Source organism: Aulonocara sp. 'chitande type north' Nkhata Bay, linkage group LG12, assembly GCF_057382095.1.
Source record: "Aulonocara sp. 'chitande type north' Nkhata Bay isolate Kocher_YH1m ecotype deep benthic linkage group LG12, A_spYH_male_GT1.1, whole genome shotgun sequence".
Taxonomy (NCBI): Eukaryota; Metazoa; Chordata; class Actinopteri; order Cichliformes; family Cichlidae; genus Aulonocara; species Aulonocara sp. 'chitande type north' Nkhata Bay.
This window is the reverse complement of record NC_141355.1, coordinates 18,954,203-18,980,438: the sequence shown is the minus strand read 5'-3', so window position 1 is coordinate 18,980,438 and position 26,236 is coordinate 18,954,203. Positions and strand designations below refer to the sequence as shown.

The window sequence follows — 26,236 nt, the reverse complement described above, 5'->3', positions numbered from 1 at the left end:
CCATGCAAAGTTGTTTAAGAAGTTCGTCTTCTTCTCTGACAAATGCTTCACATCTTCAAAGGATGTCTGATAAGTGTTCATCAGGTACTCGAATGTGCTTGAATTACTGCATTAATAGGTTATCATGTATTCTTATGCTTATTCCAATTCTACTTATTATTTTATTATTACAGCGGATCCACGACAATTTAGAATCTCTGTCTCACCTCTTCTTGCAATAGCAATGATCATTTCAGTATTTCGTTTCAGTTTTGCTCATTTTTGATACTGAGGTGAACATAGGTGAGGCTCACGAATTGCAGTGATGAGTGGAACTGAGTAAAAGTTACACAGGTCATACTAAGTGATATGTCAGTGAGGCACATGCATATATCTAAAAGCTGAACTCCAACATGGTGTAACATGAAAAGATAAGTGAGGTTGATTCAGGTTCCTGGCGAGTTTTACGAGCTAAGTAAATGACTGAGCCAGGTAGAAGTTGGAAACAAAAGAAAAGATGGAGTGTTTTCAGCAAATGCACTTGTTGTTTGTCTGAGAAGAAGCGAGAATAGTAGAGCCAGAGCTCGGCACGTGTTCTGTGAATCTGGATGTCTTCTCTTTGGGCTTCAAGCTGAGGTCACTACTCAACTATGCGCCTTCACAACAACCTTGAGATATCTTTCCCCTGGGCTTCAGTGTGAACACAAATGTGTGCATGAATCTAAATGTCCATGCACGTGTTTTGTTCAGTTCTAAATCACATTGTCACTTTTGCAAAGGCTTAAAACAAGCGATTTTCCATATTGACCTGCTATTTTCTCTTTACTTTGTCTCATTAGGAATAAGAGTCAGACTTCTTCGTCGGTTCAACATTACCTTACCTAACTGAAATACAGCACTGTGCAAAAATCATGTACCACAGCTTATTTCTTTTAATTTTGCAATGCAGCAATTTAATAAAACGTGTCTATGCATACATAAAAATATGGTATATATGAAGAAAAACAGAACTGATACAATTCTAACAAACTTGAAAGTCAATGTTTGATATGACCACTTTTATTTTTCACTTGAACTCTGAGCTCTCGTGTAGTTTCTTTGAGACGTGTTTGGGAATAGTTCTCCAGGCTGATGTTAATGAAGAATGGCTTCCTCAAAAATCCCCAAGAATGGCTTCTTGACACACGTCCTTCCAGCGAGACCATTTCACTGACCATACTTCAGTGAACAGCAGATGATTGAACTGAAGGGTTAGATGCAACTGTCTACTGCGGAAACTGTTCATCTGCTGTACATATATATATTTATTAGGGCTGCTACTTCTTCTGTTGTCCTCATTTACCAAGATAGCCCAAATTTCTGGATAATAGGTCTTTGTGAATCACCCTGTTAGTGCAAAAATGCGATTTTATTTCTCTGAAGCTGAGGTGTCTTTGTGTCAAGTTGCTACAAACAAAATGCCCAAAGATACAATTTCACAGTGGTTGTTTGCTAAGTTGTCTGCTATCCGTGGACACAGAACTGGTTCATCCCTTGAGTCAGGTGTCTTTTCTCACTTTGGATGAATCATAGATCATCAAAACAAACATTTTGGGACCAAAATCTAAAGAATCAACAGTGGCTTATGACTTTTGGACAGTACTGTATGTCAAGCCTAAACAAATGACAGGGCTTTGCAGGACTATATAGAGAACATACATTTGTGTTTAAAATTGATTTCCATGACTGCTTGCCGAAATAAAATAGCTCTTAAGTTCGTCGACAGTGTGAGAATGATATAGGTTTCATGAAATTTGCTTTGAGAGGCCCTGATTTGAAGATGTGTTTAGGAATTTGGGAGGGGGTGGGAGTTTTGTCTGAGAAGCAGACCTTGGGGAGAACTAGACAAACATCATATAAATGAAACATACTCTGAGGAGGGCAAAATAAGGAATGTGCCATCACTCAATCATTGTAAGTAAATTAAGTACATTTGGTAGTAAAGGTTTTCTGCATTAAAAAAAATAAAATCGTAATATAATGTAAGTGAGATAATAATGTAAGTGTGTCATTGAATATTTAAAAGCTTAAAAGCCCCAACACCCACATTTGATTCACAATAGAACATAAAAACATATCAAATGTTTCCACTGATGCATTTGACTTTTTCGTGAACCATATTAGCAGCAACATGTCTCAAAGAAGTTGACAAGGGGTCAACAAAAGACTGAAAAAGTGAAGTAACTTGTCTGCAAACTTTAGACACAGTTTGCATATGCATATGATCAGTTTATAAAAGTGGGTTTTAACCTTTGGTCCACTAGCAGTTGAGGTGAAGACCCAAGTCAATCAGTTTGTGCTCTTCTCCGCTGAACAACAAGGCATTGTGCTTTAAATACATCTCATCTTATCTGCTGCAAGAGAAGCCAAGGAAATGAGAGCCAGATGTGGTGATGTCAGCACATGTCTGTGACTCTAAAGTAGTGCTCAGTGATGCTGTGGTGCAAAAGCAGGGGCAAAGTTTGTGGGAAATATGAACACAGCCCACAACTGACACGGCATTAAAGGTCTGTAATCAGTGTTCAGATTGATGCTGGTAACCGTGGAGGTTGAGGTTGCTGCTACAAAAAGCTCATAAGTTCCTTCGTTTTATAAGAAGATGAAAGGAGAACTGATACACGTCATTGGCTGTTAAAATTTGTTGGTAGACAGCTTGACTGGTGAGTTTTAAAAGGCTGTGATTGTGACTTGCACGCACTCACGCAGGCACAGATCAGGAGTGCAAATGGATGTGGAAATTTCGCTCCCTGCAATCACCGCGTCGTCTTGTCACGAAAGTTAAAGATCATCAGCCAAATCGCTAAACGCGTTTCTGTGGCAGCCTCGAGTTTCTGTGGCTTACTGTGATCCCTAACCAGACGTTATTAAAAACCTCAGCTCGCATCATCTTGATCTTGATGATGCTTGTTCAGGGGTTCGCTTAATGACAACTGCTGATTCAGTCTTTCTTTCATAGAACACTTTAAAGACACAAAAAGACTTAAGATAATGATTGGATGTTGGACAGAATTTCAGGTATTTATTGGACTAAATTTAGCCGTGACATCATGAAGGTCTTGCTTCAGAAAGAGCTGGGATCAGCCGACACATGGAAGATTGTGCCAGAAACTCCAGACAGCAGCCACATCTTTTTTTCTTGATTATAAAGTTTACGGCTCATTCGAGACACAAAACTATTTTATTGCTTTTCGGTTGACTTCTTTTTAACACATACCTATTTCTTTTCGAGGTATTGTGTCTTCTTCTAATAAACCTGTGCATTTATTTCTTTCCACTAGGTGGCACATGTGCACCAAACTGACGTTCAAACAAAGCCAAAGATAATATAGAAAAGGTGAGAGAACGGCTTAAGGTTTGTTTTGTTTTGCTTTTTCAAATTTAATAATGCAAAATTCCTAGAATTTACTCTAGTGGTCATTTATCTATATCATAGCGCATTGGTTTTAAAATACAGGCAGGAAAGGTCTGAACACTTGGAAACAGAATACTGGAACTCTGCTTCCTCAAAATAAAGCTTTACAGTGGGAACATCACATCACAGAAAAGCGGAAAACCGTGTTACTCCAGCCCCAGCACTATTTATGTATTTAATAATACACTGGGCATCAGATTAGTTAATACTATGAGCACTATGACGTATTCCTCCTTGAAACAGATGATTGTAAAAATTTAAAAGAAATGGCCATCAGCTTGTTTTCAAATGATGTTTTTTTTATCACTCATTCTCATTTGAGGACAACTCTCACTGTTTAAATAAAGGCTTCAGTTATAGTGGTACCAGCCAGTTTATTTTTACTTTGTTGGTTCGGAGCTGAACCTCCATTTGCGGCATAGATTCAAAAAGTGTTGGAAACACGCAAACGGTTTGTGTGCAGCTTGTCGCGCTGTGTGTCTGCTAGCTGAAGGTCCAGCTGCTGTCCTGAATGTCATAGCAGAAACTGAAACTCACACCAGGCAACATTTTTATAAACTGCTATGAGCAGGTGCAAACTGTGGCAGCTCTTAGCTGAAAGGATTGACACTGGGTGTGGGCTTCTGCTGCCATAGCCCATCATATGTTTTGTGTTCAGAGATGCTCTCCTGTGTAACTTGGTTATAATTAGTGGTAATTTCAAAAATTACACTTTCCTTCCTATCAGTTCAAAGCAGCCTGTCCATTGTCCTCTGACTTCTGACATAAAGAGTTATGGGTGACAAATTAGTTTTTACCTAGAGAACTGCCACTGACTGGATATTTTCTCTTTCCGGGACAATTCTCTGAAGATATGGTTTTTGGGAAAATCCCAATACACTATCTTTCTGTCAGTCTTGTTATTACAGACTCTTAATAGAAAAGAAATCCTCTTTATGTTGGAAATCCACTGAGGAGCTTTATCATGAGAACAAACAAACTAAAAAAAGAAAGACCCGCAATGACGTCCATTCCAGGAAACAGCAAAAGATTAATAGTTTTAATAAAATTCATGTCAAACATTAAAATACTGAAATGGCAAAAAAGAAAAAAAAACCTTTTCTCTACATTTCTTTTTGAATTTATTTTTTATACAAATCACAGTGGTTCAAAAATATTACAAAATTTTCATTTCAAAACATTTTTTGCAAAAGCAGCAAAACATTCTGATTGTTGTAAAAAAAATTTGAAAGCCCTTAATAGTTTGTGAGTGTGGTGTGCTCTTTCTTTTGCCTTTTATTGTAATAAACACAATAACGTACGCAGTACATGTTATTAAGTCGTTTGAGTCGATGGAAACAAAAGTGCATAACAATACTATACAGTATATATGATCCACAAGTTACAGTATAGACCAGGGGGTTAATTCACACCATGTCTCTCTATATGAACACCTCTCTTTTCTTATACATGAATCTAATGAAGAGATACAGTGTGATGAGTAGTTAGAAGATGACAGGTTATGTCCAGCTGGGACGTGTATTAAATTTACAACACTTTATTGTACTTTGGAGAGTACCTACCTTCATTAAAGCATAATGCAGAATAATACAGATGTCACAGCTAACATCTGCCTTCAATCCAAGCAATCATTCACAGATGCAGTTCCCCAAATAAAAGGATACTGAAATAGTGGAAGCAATAGAGTGCACTACAGAATTTGTCTTAAAGACAAAGATTAAGTAGAGAAATGGAAAATTAAATGATATTTTGATTTGGATCAATAAAAACTGGTGTGTGTATATATATATATGGACAGCATACTCATCAGACACATAATAGTCGGCTACATAATAAAATGTGCAGGCACCTGAAAAGGAAACGTTACTCTAAATTGCTGGTTTGCTGGGTTTCTTGGTTTATTTATGTCATCCGCTGTGTAGCTTTTGATGACGTCACTTAGAGAACTTGAAAAGCTCTGTATGTAATCACTGGAAGAATTGACTCCAATAGACTGTAACTACTTTTTGCATGAATAATAACATTAAAGAAACATAGGTCACTCCACATAAGCTCTAAGATGCTGCATATCAACCTACATTTATTTCTGCGTTCACATGTGTGTTACTTCTTGGCTTAACTGACTTTACTTTGTGCCCGGGAGGCTGTAAGTGCTGTGCCGTCAGCCTGAACAGAGCTAAAAGAGTGAAAATTCACTAAAGGCACAGGAGGAGAGAGACACCAGACACCAAAAACAACAACAACAACAACAACAACAACAACAACAACAACAAAACCCCAATCCCCCCCAAAAAGTGTTCTCTCCATCACCAGGTGTTACATTAAAATAGGGAGCTCAGGTCTCCAAGGAGGGAAGAACTGCTCCATCTCAAATAGCAGAGGAAAATGTGACAGTAAATACACTGTGATCAAGATAGAGAGATCACGACAATACAAAGGAACTCTACCGCCAGTGTGACAACACATAACTTTTGCCTGTAGGAGTCAGTGTTGGGCAAATGTTGAGCTAAATAAAATGAACAAAGCTTACAGTTTTGGCTCTCCATCACTCCCTCTCTCAACTGCCTCTGGCCTGATGCTCCCTTTCTCGATGCCCTGTCACCCCAAATTAGCTTTCAAATATAATTACTGTTATCAATATTAGTGTTTTTTATGATTTCTATTTTATACATTTCCCACAACCCTGTCAACCTTCAGCGTTGTGATCCCCAAACAGAGTGACAACAACAAAAATTAAGAAACTGCTGTATATGTAACATATATCTAACTGCTGAAACATGCATCATGCCTTATACAATTCCTCTGTCATTACATGCAAACTAAATCCAAACATTACTCTTGGCTTTCAGCCGTTTAGCATCATATTCTTACACTGGATTATAAATCCTTGATTTCAACTGCTCTCTTTCTTTTTTTCAAGATTAAAGAAATAAAAATGACAGAAACAAGCTTCATTAAGTTTAGTAACTACAGTAACAGCACACATGGAGAGCTGTAACACTGCACCACAGGAACAGATCCTCTGCATTATTTTATCACGCTAACCTGTGTAGTGTATCATTTAGAGCTGGATGCTACCTTCAGCTGTGCAGAGCTAATTTAGCCAAAAGGGCATGTGCATAAAGCCACATAGCGAGGAAAAGAGCTACTGTGGAGTTCAATGCGTACAAGACCTTAAAGAAGCTGAAGAAGTTGTGTCGTCCATCTCGTCACTGAGATGTGGAGGATTTGAAAGACTTGAGTGGAAAAGTCATGCTACAATCTTCAGGTTTACAAACAATCTTACACAAGGATCAATCCATGCTAAGTGCAGAAAAAAAGAGGTATAGTATAGACACACGAAAAAGTGCATTCCAACTCAAATGTCATTGTAATGACAAGGGTAGGCCAGAAATTAACTTCACTCCAAAAGTGGTTGCACCCTCCCAGCGCACAGGCCAGCCAGCGCTAATTAATAAAAAGCTTTGCTTTCTCAAAAACAGTGGTTTGGAAGTTATAATGCAATTGGTGTTGTTGCTACCACTCAGTCATCTGGTCAGTGGAAAAAAACGTAACCATGACGTGAGTCCCGATTCAGAGAAAACACCTTACTCTAAGGCCAGCATATTCTACTATACTAAAAAAACGTTTAAAAGGCCATTTGTCTGCATGAAGTAAACAGAAGGCCAAAGGATTTTGCACAGGCAATCGTCTTAAAAATCCTTCAATAAGAATAATAGCTGAAGATGCATGAAGGATCACCACAGAAAATTTTACAGTTATGATCATGGCCATTGTCTACAGTGTCCTTCATGTCGCTGACTGCAGAACCAGTCTGCAGCTTTAAACTAAGAAGCTGCTAAAATCCCACTTTAGTTTCCAGTTTTGTCCATCTATAAGGCACCTGGACCAAGATAGGCTTAATGGGGACATACTAACCATTAACACCATTAAGACAAAAAGATTCTATGAGAAACTTAAAAGTAAGTTAATCAAAAACAGTCTTTCCTCTTCTTCAGGTCTCTTTTCTAAGTTCTCAAAGCCATGCATTGGGATATTTTTAACTATCTATGCATTTATTCAGGATATGTGTAATCCTGACTGAAATATGCTCACTTTCACTCTTTCTGGAGATGAAACAGCTCAGTTTGCACTTGAGTCTCATGAGGTCCTACTCAACTTCTACTTCAGGAGCTGACAATGACTTTGCACGGTAGAACAGACCAGATGTCTCACACAATCTATCTATCTAGTGCCTGGGTAAAGCTGAGGGGCGCAAACCCACAAATAGAACAACGTGCTAATAGAAATTCATCAACACATCTTTTTTCTTTTTTTCCCTCCACAATCAGTACGAAAGCCTGACAAAATTAGCACCCTCAACAGGAAAATCAGATTTGCTCTCATACGCAGCAATATACTGACAAGTTTCTTGAAACAACGATCACGCCTCCGAATTCAATCTTGATTAACGAAGCAACGTAGATCACGTTGTTTTTGAATCAGAAAGCAGCAAAAAAAAAAGGTTTGTAACTGCTGTGGGTTAAATCAGACAAACCACACAATCTAAATATCAATGACCTATTATGACCTCTTACAGACTGTTAGTAAAGGAAGAAGAAACAATAAGGGTTAAAATGCTCCTATGTCAAAATTTAAAACCCCTCCTTAAATCTCTCCATTCTCTTTGCAGGTAAACACAAAAAAAATACACAGGTTCTTGAGTGTGTTCTTCCGAACACCGTCTTACTGTGTCTTCAGCACCATTTTCAAATTGAGCAACAGAAACGAAGGCAATGTTCAGAAGTGACGGTTTTTCTCCTGACACCACAGATTAGAAACACCACCCATCCAAAGGATTCAAATATTTTTCTGCCTTCTTCTTCTCCTACAATCACTTTCACTTCTCTCTTACATCCCTTCTTCCTGAAAAATAAAAATAAAAAAGAAAGAAAGGCAGGAAGGAGGCAGAAATAAATAGAAGAAGAAGAATCACAGCTTTGGTATTAATAAATCTGGTGATATATAGTTGTTGTTTTGTTATAAATGCACTAATAACACTGCAGGTGCTGAAGTTTTGTTTTTTTTAACACTGCAAGGATTGAAGTTATACTGGCAATCTCATCAAATGAAAGTATAGTGCAGAAGACACAGGCCTAAAATCCATTAGTGTGAATGATAGTGTCAGGGCCCTGAGCAGTGCTGCCCCTAGTGGTGTAGGGGTATAAAGGCAGGCTGGCTGAGGTGCTTCAGTGTAACATAGTGGTCGTGGACGTTACAAGCGCAGTTGTTTAATACTGAATCCATCATTCCTCCATGGCGGAGGTATCAAGTAAGGCTGGCCCTCTTTGCCCCCTATTGCTGTGGTCATTCGAGGGTTTCGAGCTTTTTGTTTAGTTTTTGTTGTTTTTTTGTGGCTTGGTGTGCGCAGCAAAGGATTGGGAAGTGCACGGGTGGGTGATAAACACCAAGAACCACCACTTCGGGATCACCGAAGGCTATGATCAATCCTCTTGACAGGAGCATTTTAACGTACTAATTGTTTTAGAGTTCCCCCTTGCCAGCAAACCTCGGCTCTAGATTTACAATCACATCTCGTGTGGTTGTGACGGCAATCATCAGCTTCCTGGAAGTAGTATGCGCCATTTCACCTGATAAAAGTTTCCTAGAAGGCGCCAAACATAAAAAAAAAAATAAAAAAAAAACCAATGTTGGAATAATAATTACATTGTCAGTGTCAATTCCTGGGAATACAGTGCTGGTTTTTTTAAGGGGGTGGAAAATGGGCATAGGTCTGTGTGTGCATGCTAACAGTCTGTATAGAAGTGAAGGCAGAGGTAAGCTCCCCCAAGAGAAGCCGCAGTGGTCAATGTGTAATAGTCATTAAGGTCAATGTGAAGGATGGAGACTGAGAGAAATAGAGAGCCCTTGCTCCCAGTCCAATCACTCACGCGGCTTAGACACTGTGAGTGCTGGTGGAGGGACCGAGCTCTTCTGGAGGGACAAAAGGGGCTGCACTGCAACCTCAGGCCATTATCAAACAGGGCGTTTGGGAAGCACTCAACTTGGAAGCATCACTCGATCACAATATACCGCACACATACAATCACACCTCCATGCACATACCCATGAGTTGAATCCACACGTGTCACACAGGATAGCAAAATGCATTTGTGTGGTCACCCACACTTATAAAGAGGCACATACATTCCCCCAAACATGCTGACATCCAGGCATATTAGCTCTGAGGGTCATTTATCCACTAATAGAGGGGTTCGGGGTAATTCTCCTCTATATGTGTGGAGGTGGATGGGGAGGTGCAACTTTCCAGGTTGGGGCGCTTTAAGAGACATGTGGAGAGGAGGATGGATGCCTCCAGAAACACCAGCCCCTTTTGGTGTGTTGCTTGCGCAAGATCTCTTCTTCACGTTCACGTTCCTTCTGGGAGCGCAGGTAGCGATCCTCTTCCTTCAGGAACCACACGGGTGGCCAGCGCTGCTTCTCAAAGTGCCTCTGGTTTTCTGCAGAGAGCAGAGCAAAAAAAAAAAAGGCATGAAAAGAAAAAGTCACTGCAGAAAAAAAGCAACATGAAAACTCTCTGTGTCATTTCAAGATGTGCGCTGATGGAATTAAAGAGTGGTCGAGATCACCTTTTCTGAATAAATGGACATTGTTTCATTTAATTGGTTTCATTTATTCAGTACGGAAATAACACAAAACTTTGGTTTGGAATTCAAATCCTTTTAAAAAGAAATTATTTTAATTGTGATATAACTGACTGAAAATGTTTTCTTCGTCAAAAAAAACAGTAGGTATGCAGCCTCAGTGCTTATCCAGACAAAAAAATATTTCAGCCCTCCCACTCCAACCAAATGTTTGTGATGATCAAGTCACACTGTGTTGCAGTCCATTAGCAGTGTGTTTAACCCAGAAAATGTACATTCTTGTAGCACTGCAAAGCAAAATAAGGTCCCTACTTTTTTCACTGAGAGAAAAGCTACGTGTCTAAAAGGGATTTGAGGGAGGCAGTTTATTCTTTACCTGGAGATATGGCCTTCATATCTTTGGGAAACTTGCGGCAGATGCTGTTATAATTAGTACAGATGTGATGGAGACACCAAGCTGATAGCTGCTTTGCGTTGTGGAACTGCAAAAAGAGAAGCAGAGAAGAAATGAGGAGTTACAGAGCTGAAAAAAATAGCATCACTATAAAAATATGGATTCCCCCTTTAGCAAAAATGAAAGTAATTCAGCGTCATTAATGAATTATAAATAATTTGTTATTTAAAGGACAGACCTGTGCAAGTTCAAGGTAAGCCAACACCTGCCCATCAATGTCAATTCCTTTCACTGCCAGTCGGAGAAGCTCATCCACAGCGTGCTGCTCTGAAAATGCATAAAAATGGAAACAATCATGTCAGTATTTCCCATTTGCATGCAGCACTTGCACATGGATATCTTTTCTCCCAGTCCTAAATTCTTAGTCTTTAAATCTGCACTAGATGCAAACAGAAGGCTATACGTAAAAATGTTACAGAGTCACTGATAAAAGGAGCAAAGTGCAAGTGATAAAACACTATCAAACGCATGTTCTGTCACATGAAGTGAGAACATGATATTTAAATGAGAGGACGTTCCTTCCTGTGCTCTCAATATGACAGAAAGGATCCCTACCGGTGAGGGCGACGAGACGTGGCAAACAGAGACGGTTGGCCAGAACGATTAGTTCCATGGGCTCCAGACCAGGACAAGGCGTCAGGAGGCCACAGTACAGGAACTCCAGCACCCCTCGCATACAGGCTGTACTGGTGTTAGGGATGGAGACCTGGAAATTTATCATATAAAGGGTAAACAGATCAAAAACAAGGCATGAGATATAAAAAATGCATTGCAGACATTCATTTTCATTAGATATATCCCAGCGGTCCCCAACCCCAGTACCGGTCCGTGAGTCGTTTGGTACCGGGCCGCGAGAGCTGAGGCTCAGGTGTGAAATGTATAGTTTTTAGGGTTTTTATCGGTTTTCAGCGTTATTTTGTTATCGTTTTTATCGTTAACTCGGTTTTCCTGGGTCTTTTCACGTGTGTTATGAATAAATCTTCTTTTTTTCGGTACCGGTACTAGTTTTATTTTGTTGTATTTATCCGCGACACCTTAAAGGCCGGTCCGTGAAAATATTGTCGGGCATAAACCGGTCTGTGGCGCAAAAAAGGTTGGGGACCGCTGATATATCCTCACATGAGTGGTCCTTATGTCAAAAAACACTGCATATTTGTATGTGTCTTCTGAACTTACAATTTTTGTGTTACGACAAAAAAACATGTTGGCAAATTCTGACATGTGGATTGTAATGTTTAGTAAAGGGTAAGGTTTCAGTAATACCAATGAAAGCAGCGCTGTAGGTATCTGGAGGTAAAGGGCAGAGGACATACTGTTCGCATTCCCTTTGATCTTGGCTCAGATGAGGGCTCTATCTGGCTCGTGATGTAAGCAATAGGGCTAAATCCAGATAAACCCCACATACATACAACCGTGCAATGTGGTGCACAGGGAAAACACAAACCTAGCCTCAATGTGCAGACTAAGACACTGACACAGATGAGACAGACTGTGGCAGCGTTCGTCAAAGAGATATACTATGTAGTTCATCTCATTTAGCCACACTCTGTTCTAATGATAAAATAATCTATGACATTTTATCTACTAACTGTTATCAACAAGTTAAGCTAATAATGAGAAAAAATAGCACTCCAGATTCTCACACTTAAAAAGCAGCCTAAAAAACAAGATACTTTAGGCTAATGTTTATAGTTGGGATATGGAGTCTTTTTCTTAAGCTAATTCTTAAGTAAAATGTTCAGCCATATTGACACTGACGCTGCCATAACATCACTTAGACCTGACCATGCTCCTCCTCCACCACTTTTCGGTGGTAAACAAACACATAAAAGCAAAACATCTTAATTACTGCAAGGCTATAACCAGATCCACAAACTAGATGACCGTCTAAGCCTGGGAAGGACAGGAGGAAGGATTATGAGAGTGATAACCTGACCTCTTCAGGAGCACTCTGCCTCAGTGTACCCACTGAGGCACTCACCACCCTTCACTCCTATAGCCAATTAGGAGAATGTCAGCTTAGTGTGACCTGTCGTTATGATAAAAAAAGACACAACGTAGAGCTATGGGTGGCCTCCCAGCTGGATCAGGAAGAATTAATAGATGGACAAAGTCACAGGTTCCGAAAATGTATGAGTACGATCTGTCGGCTCTACTCTTGCCATCATAACTGTTCATTTGTAAGTTTAGTGAAATTTGCAATTACTTGCAAAGCTGCAATGACTAAAAATAAAAGTGCAAATGACACATTCAGGCATAATTTCAACCCTACTCTTCCTGTTATATACAAAAAGGTAGTCAGGAAAAAACAGCGTGCAGCATCACCATAAATGTGACAGAAAAGGGTTAAAAGGGAGAAATTTTTTTCTCACAGTTAAAAAAAAAGGAGTATGACAGAGCTGCAGAGGCTCTCACACTTGATAGACTAGTCTTTTCTCAACATGTAATACTCCACCAGGATACACACTCCCAGGGTGAACACAAAACCACAGACACACACCTAGTAAGTAATCCATGGGTGTACCATGACACAATCAGCGGTCTATCCACAGACACAGCAAACCACAAGAGGTGTCTTTTGACTTGTGCCTTTTGAACAGTACACAATAGAGAAAATTACACCCAGATCACCTTTGAATTCACAAAGAAAAGAAAATCCTTAATGTATGAAATCATTGTACCAATGTTATACTAAAACCAATGCCACAAAAAGTGACGGGGATTTTAAGCACATTTTTTTGTGAGACTCAACTTAATGCTGCTCTGCACAAGTCAAGAATAGCTGTGCAATCGCAGTGCAGCATGAACACCGAAATGTGTGAGCACAAAAATACAGAGAGGGAAGTGTGCCATGGGCATAAAAATAGAGAAACACATCTCTAATCACATGATGCTCTCCCACTTAGAGTTAGGGATTATTAATTTATATATATTTCACAAATATATAAAATACTTACTTCAAACTAATGTGATGGTAACATGATAAGGCTGTTTATTAGCAATGTATTGCCTGTATAAAATGTATCTAGTAGATGCTAATAAATGTGCATTGTGCATTACCTAAGTTTGAAATATAAGTTGTTTTTGGATAACGATAATGTATTATCACCAGATTAATCAGATTCTTTCTTGTCATATTCAGATTTTTAAATTCATTTTTATAAAAATATCACATCATGTTAATACGTATGTCAAATGTGCTCAATGTTCAGGACGATGTGACTAAAGCTAGATCATCTGCTGTTTTAGGGTTGAGCAGTTGTATTGTGTCATGCTCTTAAAGTTCTGCTTCTATTTAAAGACCAGTGTTTGGGGTTTTTAATAGTGTGGTTTAGCATTCACTTCATATGCGCAGCTCACAGGAAGTAAGACACATTAGAGCATGGTAACTTATGGTCTTGTAGCAAATTTGAAAGAAGCAACTTTAAAAGTCAGCAAGCAAAGCAAGAAGTGCACCATCCTGGTGAGATAAACAACAGCTTACAAATTAGGAGTAAAAAAAACAACAACATGTATTTAAGATAAAGCAAATCAGCAAGCAAATAAAATAAAATAAAATAAAACAAAACAAAACAGCTGTTCATAAACAAAATTGCTGACAGCATCATTGTCCGGTCAGGCTTTGAATCTTTGTGTCCAGACCACCTGTCCTCTACGTGCTGCCAGCCTCATGCCATTAACATGAACTGTTTAGTGTAACCATAGACACCAGCAGCCCACCACCAGCAGCAAACACTGCGTCCCCTCACTGATCCCGATGTCCTGTTTTCACTAGTGAAAACAATAGCTGCAATGGTTGTTTTTGCACACAGACTCATGTGGTGTGTTCCAGAAAGAAATCCCATCCATCTGCATGTGCAAACAACAAAAAAAGCAATGCTTTTCTTGACCACAGCTTTATCTTTACCAATTGCTTCAGTTCCAGAAAACTTCCAGAACTTCCAGGGGATTGGGTAACCTAAACCTGCTGACCTTGAGAGTAACCATACCCAGTGGGATCTGGTTCAGCAACACTGTCCGAGGAGTATCAACTCAGTGACAGCCTTTAACTTCCTCTCTGGTTATGTCAGACACATCCTGCACCCAGTAACCTCCTGAAGCTAAACCTCGGGTGATTGCAGCATAAGAAGTCTGACTAAATTTTACTACCCAGAAAAATTTTATGAGAATTTCCCTGGGGCTCACATAACCAGAGAGGAAGTTAAAGGCTGTCACTGAGTTGATAGAAGATGAGAAGAGTTAGTGCAAAATGTGAGCCTTCAACCTATTGACACAACACGATACGCTGTGGTTCGTGTCAAACCACAAAAAACAGGAAGTCAGACTCAAAAAGTTCACGTCTGTGTCTTTGTATGACTGCATATTTGTTTTTATGTATACAGGCTATAGACATAAATAGCCAGCTCTAATATAATCAGTGCAAATCATTACATTTTATGGCAAATAATAATGCTTGTATATGAGTTGGGATAAGCCAAGCAGTACTCATGTGCAGGAAATTTGTGTATACGGAGGTGCGGACGTGTGAATTATTATGTAGGTCAATTCTCATGAGCCGTAAAGAGTTTCAACCACATCTACAAGTAAGTAAAAGGTTTGTAGGGCAATCTGATAGCATGGCTAAGATAGCATAATAAAGCTGGTTTTCAAAAGTTTCTAAAAAATAAAAGAAAAAGAAATATCTAATATAGCTCAAGTGTTCTTTGCATCTCTTTTCTAGAGAGCTTATCCATTTAAAGGTTGTTGGATCATATCTGCTACAAATGGGCTTTGGTACACACATAAATACCCTGTTATTATAAACATAAATTATTTAATATTAGTTAGGCTATTAGCCATAAACTGGCATTTACAACATTTCTAATCAATTTCATCTAAAAGGTTTTGGAACATTTCAAAGTGGCCTTAAAAACGTTTCTTGCTAGTTGTGAGTTACTACTGGGAATTTAGCAGGATTTAGGACACGGACACTCGATCCCTTCTCAAAACTTAAAGGTAACTCCATCCTCGACTTTTTCCCACTTTGTCTGAGCTCACCTCCTCAATGTAACTTTCCATGAAAGAGCCACGGAACATGGCCGCCATCCAGTCGCAGCTGGAGATAAGCAGGGGCTTGTGGCCTGGGAGACAACCATCATCCAGTCGGAACACCACATCTAAAACCGGGGCGGAAAAGAGCGTTCATCTCGTGGTATGCCACAGAAGCCCAAGCTACAGAGGGGGAAAGACGGACAAGGCAGACGCCCAGACACACACAAAGACACACGGAGACAGACAGGAGGCCAGACAGACACACACAAAGACACAGGTAGACAGACAGAGAGATAAATTGACGGGGGGACAGAACAGCTTTTGACATAGAGTAAGGGAAGGAGAGTAGATGCAAGGATCACAGAGAAAAATCCTGTGCAAACAAGAGCTTTGATAGAGGAAATGTTTAAGTGACATGAAAATACACTAGCTTCTCCACTGCGGTTCTTAACGTGCCACATGTTAAACTACACCTGTTTTTAATTGAACATTTAATAAGTCATGGGAACATTTCTGCAATTTTTAGATTATTGAAAACTTAGATCCACTAATGTTAATAACGAACACGACACAAACAGTATAGAAAGTAATGAAATTGAGCAAGGGTTTTTTTTTTTTGTCAGAAATGTCAGATGTTCACCATTAGCTGGAAACACTGTGGCAACATGCATACACAACAGCTCAGGAGGGAGGGACGACAACACAACACAAATACAGGATACACATAACACCCAACACAAAACAATGTGAAGCAACGGTCAGTCATCAAAATGTTTTGACTGTGATTTTGAAAAACATATGAATGCATTTTGCATAGCAAGTACTACATGGAAAGAGAATGACCAAATGTAACACAGGGTGTACATTTTCAGAGAGTGAAAGAGAGTGCTGTTTCCTGTCTTCGTCACATGGTCTCCTCAACAACCTCTCGTAACCCTCATTCACTTCTCTTCCCCACACAGACACACGTATACCCAAACACAGACAGACACAAAAACACATACTGATGCATATATGGAAAGCATATACAGTACAAAAAGACCAGTGTTATTGAAAGCATCAAGCCAGTGAGCGGATGGCATTGTGGTTTACCAGCAAATGTCCCCTTATTGAGACACTCCTTGATGCGGTTGGCTCTGCGGACGTGGAAGGCCTTGGTGATCTCCTGGTTCATGAAGCTTTCTCTGTTCAAAACATTGGCCACCATCATTCGCAGGTCAAACACCTCAAGTAGCTCCGCGATGGTGGCGACCTGCATCAGATCTCCTCGACCCTCATCCAAACTGCCGGTGTATAGGTACTGAAGCACAGCCTAGAACAAAAACCAATCAGAGAGGTCAAATATACAGAGCTTTGGAAAGATGAAATCTTTGTTTGTTTCTTTGCTTCTTTTGATTATCTAAGGCTTTAGACTAAAATAATGGTGCAGAATATCTCACATATTCCGATCAATAAAATTATTTTCTCAGTAACAGTGTTTTAACTTTATCACCTTGAATGGCTCCTCCTGTATAAGTGCATCCATGGCTACCACAGTCATGAGTCGTGGGTGTCCAGTCACGGGATCATCTATGTGCTCCAAACAAACACTCAAGAACCCCCTTCCCCATCCTGAAAGTGCTCGCCCAGTCCCTAGTGCTCCCATGGAGTACTGGGCTCGAGAAGGAAGTGCATTATCACTCTGGGAAGTCCTCAAAGAGCCCTGCTGGCGCAGCTGGGGTTGATTCAGGCCTCTCACTCCTCCGTCAACCCCATCTTTATCAATATCTAGGCTCTTAGTACGTCCAGCTTGCTCCTTGGCTCCTCTCCGGCTCTGCTCGTCTTCCTCCCCGCTCTCCGATTTTTCCTTGCTCTCCTGTTCCTCCCCCCATGGCCCGGTACACGATCCACCGAGATCAAGGGTGAAGAGGTCATAGAACTTGGAGCAGGATGTAGCCAGATAGACTTTGTGTGCAAAAACTCGAGTAGTGCCACCTTGCAGAAGGAAAAGAACATCAGCACACAGTGGCTGACAGAAAAGGGAGTCGGGGCCCTCGCCGTCTGTTAGAGGCGGGTCTGGGATGCCCACTATGGGGCGTGGTGGCCGAGGAGGCAGGAATGGCGCCTGGAGGAGGGGCCTCTGGACCTTCTTCAGGTGCGACTTCCAGAACTGCAGATGTCGACGGGAGATAAGGGCAGCACGGATTGCATTGTCAAAAACATCTTTGACACCGAACTGGGCAACGATGCTGGTCTCATAGTAGGGAATACCAAGTTCTTTTGCCACCTCGTGGCCTCTCTCTGGAGGAAGGATATCTGTAGGTTTGATGGGTCTGTGAGTGAGAAAGACATAACAATCATAATGATGACAGCAGTCAGATAAAGAACCGCAAGCAATATAATTAGGTGCACAAAACAATGCTATAAGAAAGCGGTATTCATCTCAGTGCTAGTTTTAAGAACAGCTAACATGATGTCACTGATGACATCAGTGCAAGCCAATCTTTTTCAAAAGAGCAGAAAATTGACCGTTTTAACCGTTTTAACTTTTCTTCACAACACAAAGCAAAAACGCATTAAAATTGCCTCATTTATGGTGATTTAGTTCCTGCTGCTGATTAACCAGGCATGCACATCACATGCACATCTCACTGAAGCCACAGGGTCAAGGTTCCCTCTAAACTCGTCTGTTAATGCCTAATGTAAAATGCAACTCACTTGGCTAGCGGTCGGCGCGCCCGGTTAACAGCATCCAGGTCGGCGTAGCGCAGATCCAGCTGGCAACCAACCAGGATGATGGGCGTCCGGGGACAGAAGTGCTTGATCTCCGGGAACCACATGGTGCGGACGTGGCGCAGGGAATTAGGATTAGCCAGAGAGAAGCAAAGCACCACTACATCAGACCTAAAAGGGTGGCGAGAGCGGGGGTGAAAAGAATATCAGTGATCTCTCAAAAGGCAAAAAGAGAGGAGGGCTGATTTGTTATGTCATGAGCAGAAGATGCCAGTCATCAGAAGACATGTGGTCTTTGATGGCATCAAGGAGACAGAGATAAAAAAAGGAAATGAAAAGGATCGGTGCTGATTCAACGGACGTCTTGTCAAGTTTATGCTTAAAACATACATGTGTGGATGAAGCTTTTTTGAGCTGCTGCAAGGCACTGCAGGAGCATGGACGGTGCCAGTGAGAAAGCTGGGGTCAGAAGACGTGTGTGCGCGAGTGGGTCTGTGTGTCTGTGATTCTGGGCCTCTGGGCTGCTGATTTGTCTGGCCTGCCCCTCTCTCTCTCTCCCTCTCTCCCGCTCTCTCTTACGTAAATCTCCATAAGCCCTTCAAGGCTACATGGACCACAAAGAGAAAGCTAAGAATAGATCAAAATGCACACACACACACACACACACACACACACACACACGGAATTTCATTTTCTCCTTTTCTGATGTGTTTGAGCAGGCAGACGGCAGCACTTACAGCTGTTCTCCAGAGTTGAAATTTCTGTGACATGTTGGTGCAGGCATTTCTCTTACTAGGTAATGTTTGACTGAGCTTCGTGCCAGCGGGATGGATCATTTAGTGCCTGTGCAATGCTGACGAGGCAAAAATGCTCAATTGCTAAATGATCTGCTCCTCACAACAGCGCAACAACACAGGACTTCTGATCCCAGCAGCACAAGACTACTAAAGACTTATGTAATTTGTGCACTAGATTAAGCATCGCTGATAACTTGAAGATAATTAAATATACATATGTTCCAGTTTTTGTCAGGCACACATTGTTCATCAGACAGTGGGAGAAAAGCCCATTAATGAATCTGAGAGGATCATTAAATGCCACTTAAACTTGTCTATTTCCTTTGGCAAAATACCTTTGCTCTAGAAAATATGACCCACTTTAATGAGCACACAAAGGCAGCACTGTAAGAAATCCAAATATACTCTGACTACTTGACTAAAACGTGAAAATCTTTTAACAGGAAGCATCCTTGAAGAAGAGGGACAAACAGCTTAATTTACAAGTAACACACAAAGGCAGCTAACCTGACGTCCCCTCTTCTTTAAAGGAAATGAAACCGAACTGCACTAAATCAACTGTGACATTTTCGGCAGTGCAGACACGGGTTCCATAGTCCTCTTTACTTTCACTACATAATCTCTGCAAAGCTTCCACTGGCAAGGATGTAATATACAATACTGAAGTATTACATCACTGCTCATGCTCTCTCTCTCTCTCTCATACACACACACAGGAACTCCCATTTGCACTTTGCACAAGGATCATTGCCACGGCTTAGGCTATTTGAGGTCATGTTATGTGTACATGCATCGGATCTCGTGGTTTGTTTGTATGTTTTTCCATTTAAGATCTAGGTCTTGCTGCGTGGTCAACTTTACTAAAGCAAGTGGCACCATATAAATGCAAACTGTAAAGTCTTTTTAATTTGTTCATAACAAGTTGTAGTGTCTTCATTAATGCTGTTGCTGGACTGACAGGCGATCCTATTAACACTACAAACATAATGTAGATTATGTAACTAATCTAGAATATAAAAATTGTCAGTACATAATGGCTTATGACGCATTCAAATATAAATGCATAAAAATTTGTTTTCTTTTTGGACACGTGATATATGGACCAACAGGTCATCCTTTATATGGATTATATTTTTCTCCTATCTGCATTTGGTGAAGACCTGCCCCAGTCTGCCTCTAAATGTACAAACAAAGTGGATTTGTATCACACTGGCAAATCATGCTGGAAGTGCTTCAATCTCTAACTTTTTGTTTTTTTAAATTTCTGAATCTCTGCTGAATGAAAAACTTTTTAACTTGACCTATTTTCACTCTGTGTTTATTTTCCCAAACTGAGTGTTCCTCTTCTAACAAGCCATGTGACAATCTGGGTATCATTTGACAATGTGATGTTTTGAGTTTTGATATCAACAAAAGGCTGGGTTAGGAGGTAGCAAAGTGTCAAGGGCACAACAGAGCCTTATGATGTAAATTCGGTTAAGGTAATGAGAGAGGAGGGGGAGGTGAGGTGAATCAGAGGAGCCTGAGGACAGGATGGAGAATAAAGCGCGGCTCAGATGAATGGAATGGGAGAGAACGAGGATGAGTGGGAGGGGAGCCAGTGACACTGGGCACGGAAAAACAGCTGAGCTGGCGTTGTGTTTTTATCAGCTGACTGCAGGCTGACAAAGCATACAGGGCATGCAGACAGACACATGCACACACGCACGCACACACCAAAACATATACAAATAGAGGCATATCAATGTGCACATGTACAGACACTTTGGCCTAATTTGTATCATAGCAGCAAAACAAGAACAAAATGAACAAATGAACTACATGCTACTTGACAATAAACACACCTCAATAAACACCTCTCACTCAAACACACCTGACACAGGGACAAGGTGACCTGATACACAAAGTGCATACACCAGCCTAATCAGTGTGATCCCAGTGTTTTTTTTTAAATTAAATTACACTAAATTGCAAAACAGATCTAAAACAAATTCACATTTTCTGTCTTTTTCTTATTTAATGGTTCAGGTTTTAAAGCGTAAACCATCTGAATCTGGCCTGAGACATTCTAAAATAAGACAACTCGCCAAAGAATATCTTAAGGAAACTTTATTTTAACAAAACGAAGGCTAATGACCGCAATGACTCGGCACTTCTGTTTAACTTACCTTACGTATGACTGAGGGAGGGATCTGGGTTTGTTTGCTTTTCTTAAGGATCTTTTTTAAGGATCCACCCATTGTTGGTAAAACATACAGCAGAGTGCAATATAGAGTACAGCAGCCTTTTTAAGCATGGTTAAAATGTATCCTTTCTTTTTTTTATTGTTCAGTTTGATGTCGCTGGCCAACTTTTGCTCGGTGTGAATCGAATTTCTATCTGCTGAATTTTGCTTTGGCAATAAGTACTTTTGCATTTCATGCCAATGAAGCAGCTTTGATAGAGGCACGGGAAATAAGAGGATGTAGCGATGATCCAATCACATCTGAGGGAGGAGGGATGTAACAGCTTGAGAGCAGAGTTCAACTAAAAAAGCATGGCAGCTGGATTACACAAAAAGCAACTTTTGGGTGAGGGAAAGTTACACTGACATGTTTCTGTGGGTGTAATAGATTGGTTGCATTCTGCTGAAGAAGCCAACAATGAATTTGGTGATATGTTAGCCCACGTAAATTGTGTTAATGCCTTACAAACTACACAGCCAACACAAAGCAATTCCTTGGCAGCGCCAATTAAAATGGGAAACTAGAACAACACGCTTTAAGATAGTTAACCTTGTGGTCAGCCAACAAATGGTGTTACCGGGTCAGTAACGAAGTTGGGGCAAGCGGATAGCTTCAAACGGTGTTTGTGTGTATATGTGTGCGTGTGTGTGTTTTTTTTCACTGAGTGTATCTGCTCACCTGCCATAGGCAAAACGTCTGTCTTTGTGATGATCCCCGAATGTGTCCCATAACCTCAGGGACACACTGACTTCATCCACTACATCACGAGATCTCTCTAACACCTGCAACACAGACAAATATTTCTAAGTGGCCTGCACAACATTTTCAGTGTTGATAATCTTTACTTACTTTTTATACATATGTGTAACTACTATAGCCTGTGTTTCGGTCTCTGTACAATGCCCAGAACTGTACCCAAATCTGTCTATGCAGCTCTTTCTGAACTGTGTTTGACTCTGTGTGCATGTACCCACCTCCTGGCATACACGGTACTGGTCGATGGCCCAGACGGTTGGCACGTGGGTGGCAAGCAGCTGATACTGTGTGAGGGTGGCATTGCAGGCCCGGGCACAGATTAGCCTGGTCTTGCCTACTGCATTATCCCCTACCACCACACATTTAATGGTTTCCACATTGGGCCGCTCATAGTCTGTGTCTATATCCATGGAGAGGGCCCTGGAAAACACGAGAGAAGAAAGAATCAAAATGAGAAGTGGTTAATTCAACAGTCATGAAAAACAAAAATAAAACAGCATTTGTTAAAGAACCACAGGAAGAATGACACTGCATTTTGACACTGACAACAACATCAGGCACAGTAGCCGCTAGCTGTCGCCCAGCCCAGCTTAGGGGAGCTTTGTTAAGGATCTAAGCCCCCATAGCTGTGCTGCCCAGTGTATTCAGGCTTCTGCCAAACCCCTCAACAGAACACATGGTTCACAGGCTGAGCAAAAGAAGGACCACAGAGCTATTTCTGTAACAGCACAGAGAGAGAAACATAGAGAAGGGGGAGGAGGTGGATGGACAGAGGAAGAAGAACGAGACTTCCCTGGAGTTTACTATTCTTTTCTCCCCCTTTCTGCTCCTCTTTTGAATCACTCAGAGCATTTTCATTTTAGAGAAAACATAATACGAGATGATGAAATCTAAGTTGGCTGTGCAAAAAAAAGGGAAGTATAAACCCCCAGACCTTTCTAATGAGCATTTTTGGTCTTTCATGCATCATCATTCGTCTTCTCTTGGCGTGGCAGCCATGTATGACCACCTGTCACCTCTGTACTTAACCTTGGTGCAAAACGGAAGTACTGCACAGGTCACCTGACTTCCTCTTTTAAAACCAAACATCACTCTGAAAAGCTTACCAAAATCCCCTTTCCATAAACTGCTTACAAACATTTCTGACATGTCAACACACATGTTAATACCCATTTTAAAACTTTCCTGGAGAAATCTGTGCTATTACAAAACCGACACCACTGCCACACCACACCACAGACGCAGTTCAGTCTGTAGCCAGCTAATCAGTCCATTCGGGGTTGCGACTTATTCAAAACCCAAACCAAGGCCCCCGTAAATAGAGCATCTGAAACATTTATAAAGGCTCTGGTTTGTTGTTCCAATGACGTGGATGCCAGTGCAACACTTCGGTCCAGCAGTGACAGACACCAGCAGCTAAAAATGGCATCTATTCATCAGACACATGAGCCATGTGTGCGCCCTGCTATTCAGCCATGAACTGCTCTCAGTGTAGCCATACACCTTCACTTCATTTATATCACCGTTGCTTTATTTCCCTCGAGACCTAAGACATCGATTTTCTTTGTCAACAACAACAAAAAAGGCTTGACGTTTTCCAATTTCCTGTCAGAGGGGGGTCCCGTTTACGTCAGCCAGGAAGTACAGAACAGAGATTCTTTTGTTTACCTGAGCTGTCAAAGAAGCAGCTTCCTGAACCCTCCATGTGGATTTATGACTTTCAGAGTTAAAAATATCCTTTTCCCTTGCCACCTTAGCTGTCACACCTTCAGACGCACGTACAACAGGTAGAGGAGAGAGATAGAGAAAGCAATAAAAAGATAGCGCAACCTGGCAGTTACCTAACAGCTTTTTGGCTAATGGTGATGGCAGTAGGCTTCTTAGTGCTGTTTTTAGAAAACTAAACAAGGATAAAGGGCCAACTGTGAATCCTGACTTATTACAAGTGGTTGTCAGCGATATGTGCCAAAGGACATTTGAATTGAGTGTACCAAAAATGGCGGTGACAAACGGGGGATCCAGACGTGATGTACAGTACTGTTAAATCCTCTCTGTTTCCAATGAAACAGTGGATAGCCAGAAAAGAATGGCAAGATAGAAAAAGCCAGGGAGGGGATTATTAGTATTAGAGAGAACGAGAGGCACTGTCAGCCCAGCATTAGAACCAGAAATTAATGCTACAGGGATCAAAAGGATGGGACCGGCAATAACCAAGGCTTTTCAGAAGAACAAATCACAAATTTTCCTGCTGATGCTTTGATATGTGTGAATATGTGTGATTCCGTAAAAAAGGAAAGAAAGTTAAATACAAGGGAGATATCAGAGTACGGCGTTAAATCCTTTACTACTGGCCTGCAGGACTATTTAAGTCAGTGTGTGTGTGTGCATGAGAGAGTGCGTGCATGTGCATGCACGCACTGATATAACCAGAAGGCAGCGTTGGTGGTGGCGTGGACAGTTTCTCAGGGGGATCAACAGTACCTGACTCCCAGATATCATCCTCCATCTGAGGATCTTCACCGAGGCCCCAAGCAAGTTCGGTCATGTGTTGGTTAACAAGTGTAACACAACTGTCTACTCATACATCACTGCGCTTGGCAGATACACACCTGCTCACAGGTTTATATTTAAACCTCCTAAGCGTTCCTAGACTCCAACAATTATTTTTAATTGCATGACTGGAGGATGAACAGAAGCCAGAGACTATGGAAGCAGGAGACTTGTGCAGCTCAGAGGAGCGGAAAGTGTAGCTGTAGAGCTCAGGTTTCATTTTTAGCCAGTGAACTATAGTGAACTGTACACAGATGTCTAGACTTCATCTGCTGGCCAGTGCGATTTTTCCATGTTAGCTAGCAAAGGTGTCTAAAAGGACAAAGACAGTTTGCAATGTAAAACAATGAGACAATGAGTCACTGTTTTATTTTTTCGCTACGTGTGCATGTTTTTCTGACACTTTTAAGGACATATCGATATTGCGTAGGCATCAGCAGACTGATAGAAACACTGTGACAGGGACTCAAATGCCCACTCAACACACAAACATGACCCTTCTAGTTAATTCTGGAATGTCATGGATTTAGTCAGCGCGTGCACGCGTGCATGTGTGCAAGCCTGCATGCATGCCCAAAGAGACAAGGAAACTCATGCATAATGTGCGTCTTTGTATAGCTTTTCTTTAAGGCCACACAGCCCTTAAAGGAGAAATGAAAGAAGATAAACACATCTTGTCATCTTCCTGTTTAGTTTATCTGTACACAAACTCACTGGCTTTTTTCCAAATCCTTCTATTTATCCTTCTGTCTGTGTGGGTTATTTGTTTTATTCCAGCCGTACCCTTTCTAGCATACTTTTGGACCAGCTGACAAAGTCCCTCACTTTATTTCCACTCTGCATTTATTCCCTAAATATAATGCTCCAGTTCACATTTCTTCCATCCTTCAGTTCACTCATTGTCTTCTAGTAACCTTTCTCCATCTCCCTTGTCTCTTCCCACTTTTTCTCCCAACGGCACACTTTCCTCCACCCTTTTTTTTCAGCAGTGATCTATCATTCTATGACCTTTTTGGATGTAAGTCAAGGAGCAGTATTAATCAAATATACACCCCACCCCCCCTCCCCAGTTTCTCTGTTATGTAACACCTATAGTGATCCACTGGCAGCAACCAGTTATCCCAAAACCTTAACACCCCACCCCCCCATCTGCCTCTTCTTCCTTGGGGCTAGAATTCATCCCGATGCCAGCGTTGAAGCCGGCTGCCACTGTGCTCTCTTCAACCACTCATGCAAAAAAAAAAAAAGAAGTGAAAAAAGAGTGACCCCAAAAACCACCCATTTAATGCATGGGTCAACACTTGGCCACTCACACAGAGCTATGGGGCTTAAACTATCACAGGCTTGGCTGCATACACAAAGTGCTCGTGTGTAATTGTCTGCAGAATCTATTTAAACATGTCCAACCATGTAAGCTTCCTTTTAATAACAGTTGTTTTTGTCAAAAGTTTGCTCTCTTGCAAGAAAAAAAATGCTTACTCATTCATTCTTGTGTATGCGTTTTAGGTTTGTGCACTTGTGCATCTGTGTGTGTGAGTTACAATTGTGTGTTTTGTGGGTGTTTGAGACACTGACAGCCACAGGCACAGCTGCCATAGACTGGTTACATAACCTGGTCTGTAGTCTCTGCTAGGCTC

At 41.0% G+C, this 26,236-nt stretch overlaps 1 protein-coding gene across 6 annotated transcripts in view; it reads right to left on the bottom strand.

Annotated features, from left to right (window-relative positions):
• Nucleotides 1–4,440: 4,440 nt before the first annotated feature.
• Nucleotides 4,441–26,236, bottom strand: part of rhobtb4 (Rho related BTB domain containing 4) — a 41,096-nt gene continuing 19,300 nt past the window's right edge. For all 6 annotated transcript variants that reach the window (XM_086314040.1, XM_086314043.1, XM_086314042.1 and 3 more), the window contains 10 exons: nucleotides 22,268–22,469; nucleotides 21,972–22,075; nucleotides 18,257–18,442; nucleotides 17,052–17,871; nucleotides 16,652–16,871; nucleotides 15,566–15,684; nucleotides 11,084–11,234; nucleotides 10,707–10,795; nucleotides 10,451–10,556; nucleotides 4,441–9,930 (listed from right to left, as the gene is read on the bottom strand). In XM_086314040.1, coding sequence (XP_086170166.1) covers nucleotides 9,752–9,930; nucleotides 10,451–10,556; nucleotides 10,707–10,795; nucleotides 11,084–11,234; nucleotides 15,566–15,684; nucleotides 16,652–16,871; nucleotides 17,052–17,871; nucleotides 18,257–18,442; nucleotides 21,972–22,075; nucleotides 22,268–22,469 — 2,176 coding nt within the window. In that variant the 3' untranslated portion in view covers nucleotides 4,441–9,751. The remainder of the gene's footprint in view (nucleotides 9,931–10,450; nucleotides 10,557–10,706; nucleotides 10,796–11,083; nucleotides 11,235–15,565; nucleotides 15,685–16,651; nucleotides 16,872–17,051; nucleotides 17,872–18,256; nucleotides 18,443–21,971; nucleotides 22,076–22,267; nucleotides 22,470–26,236) is intronic.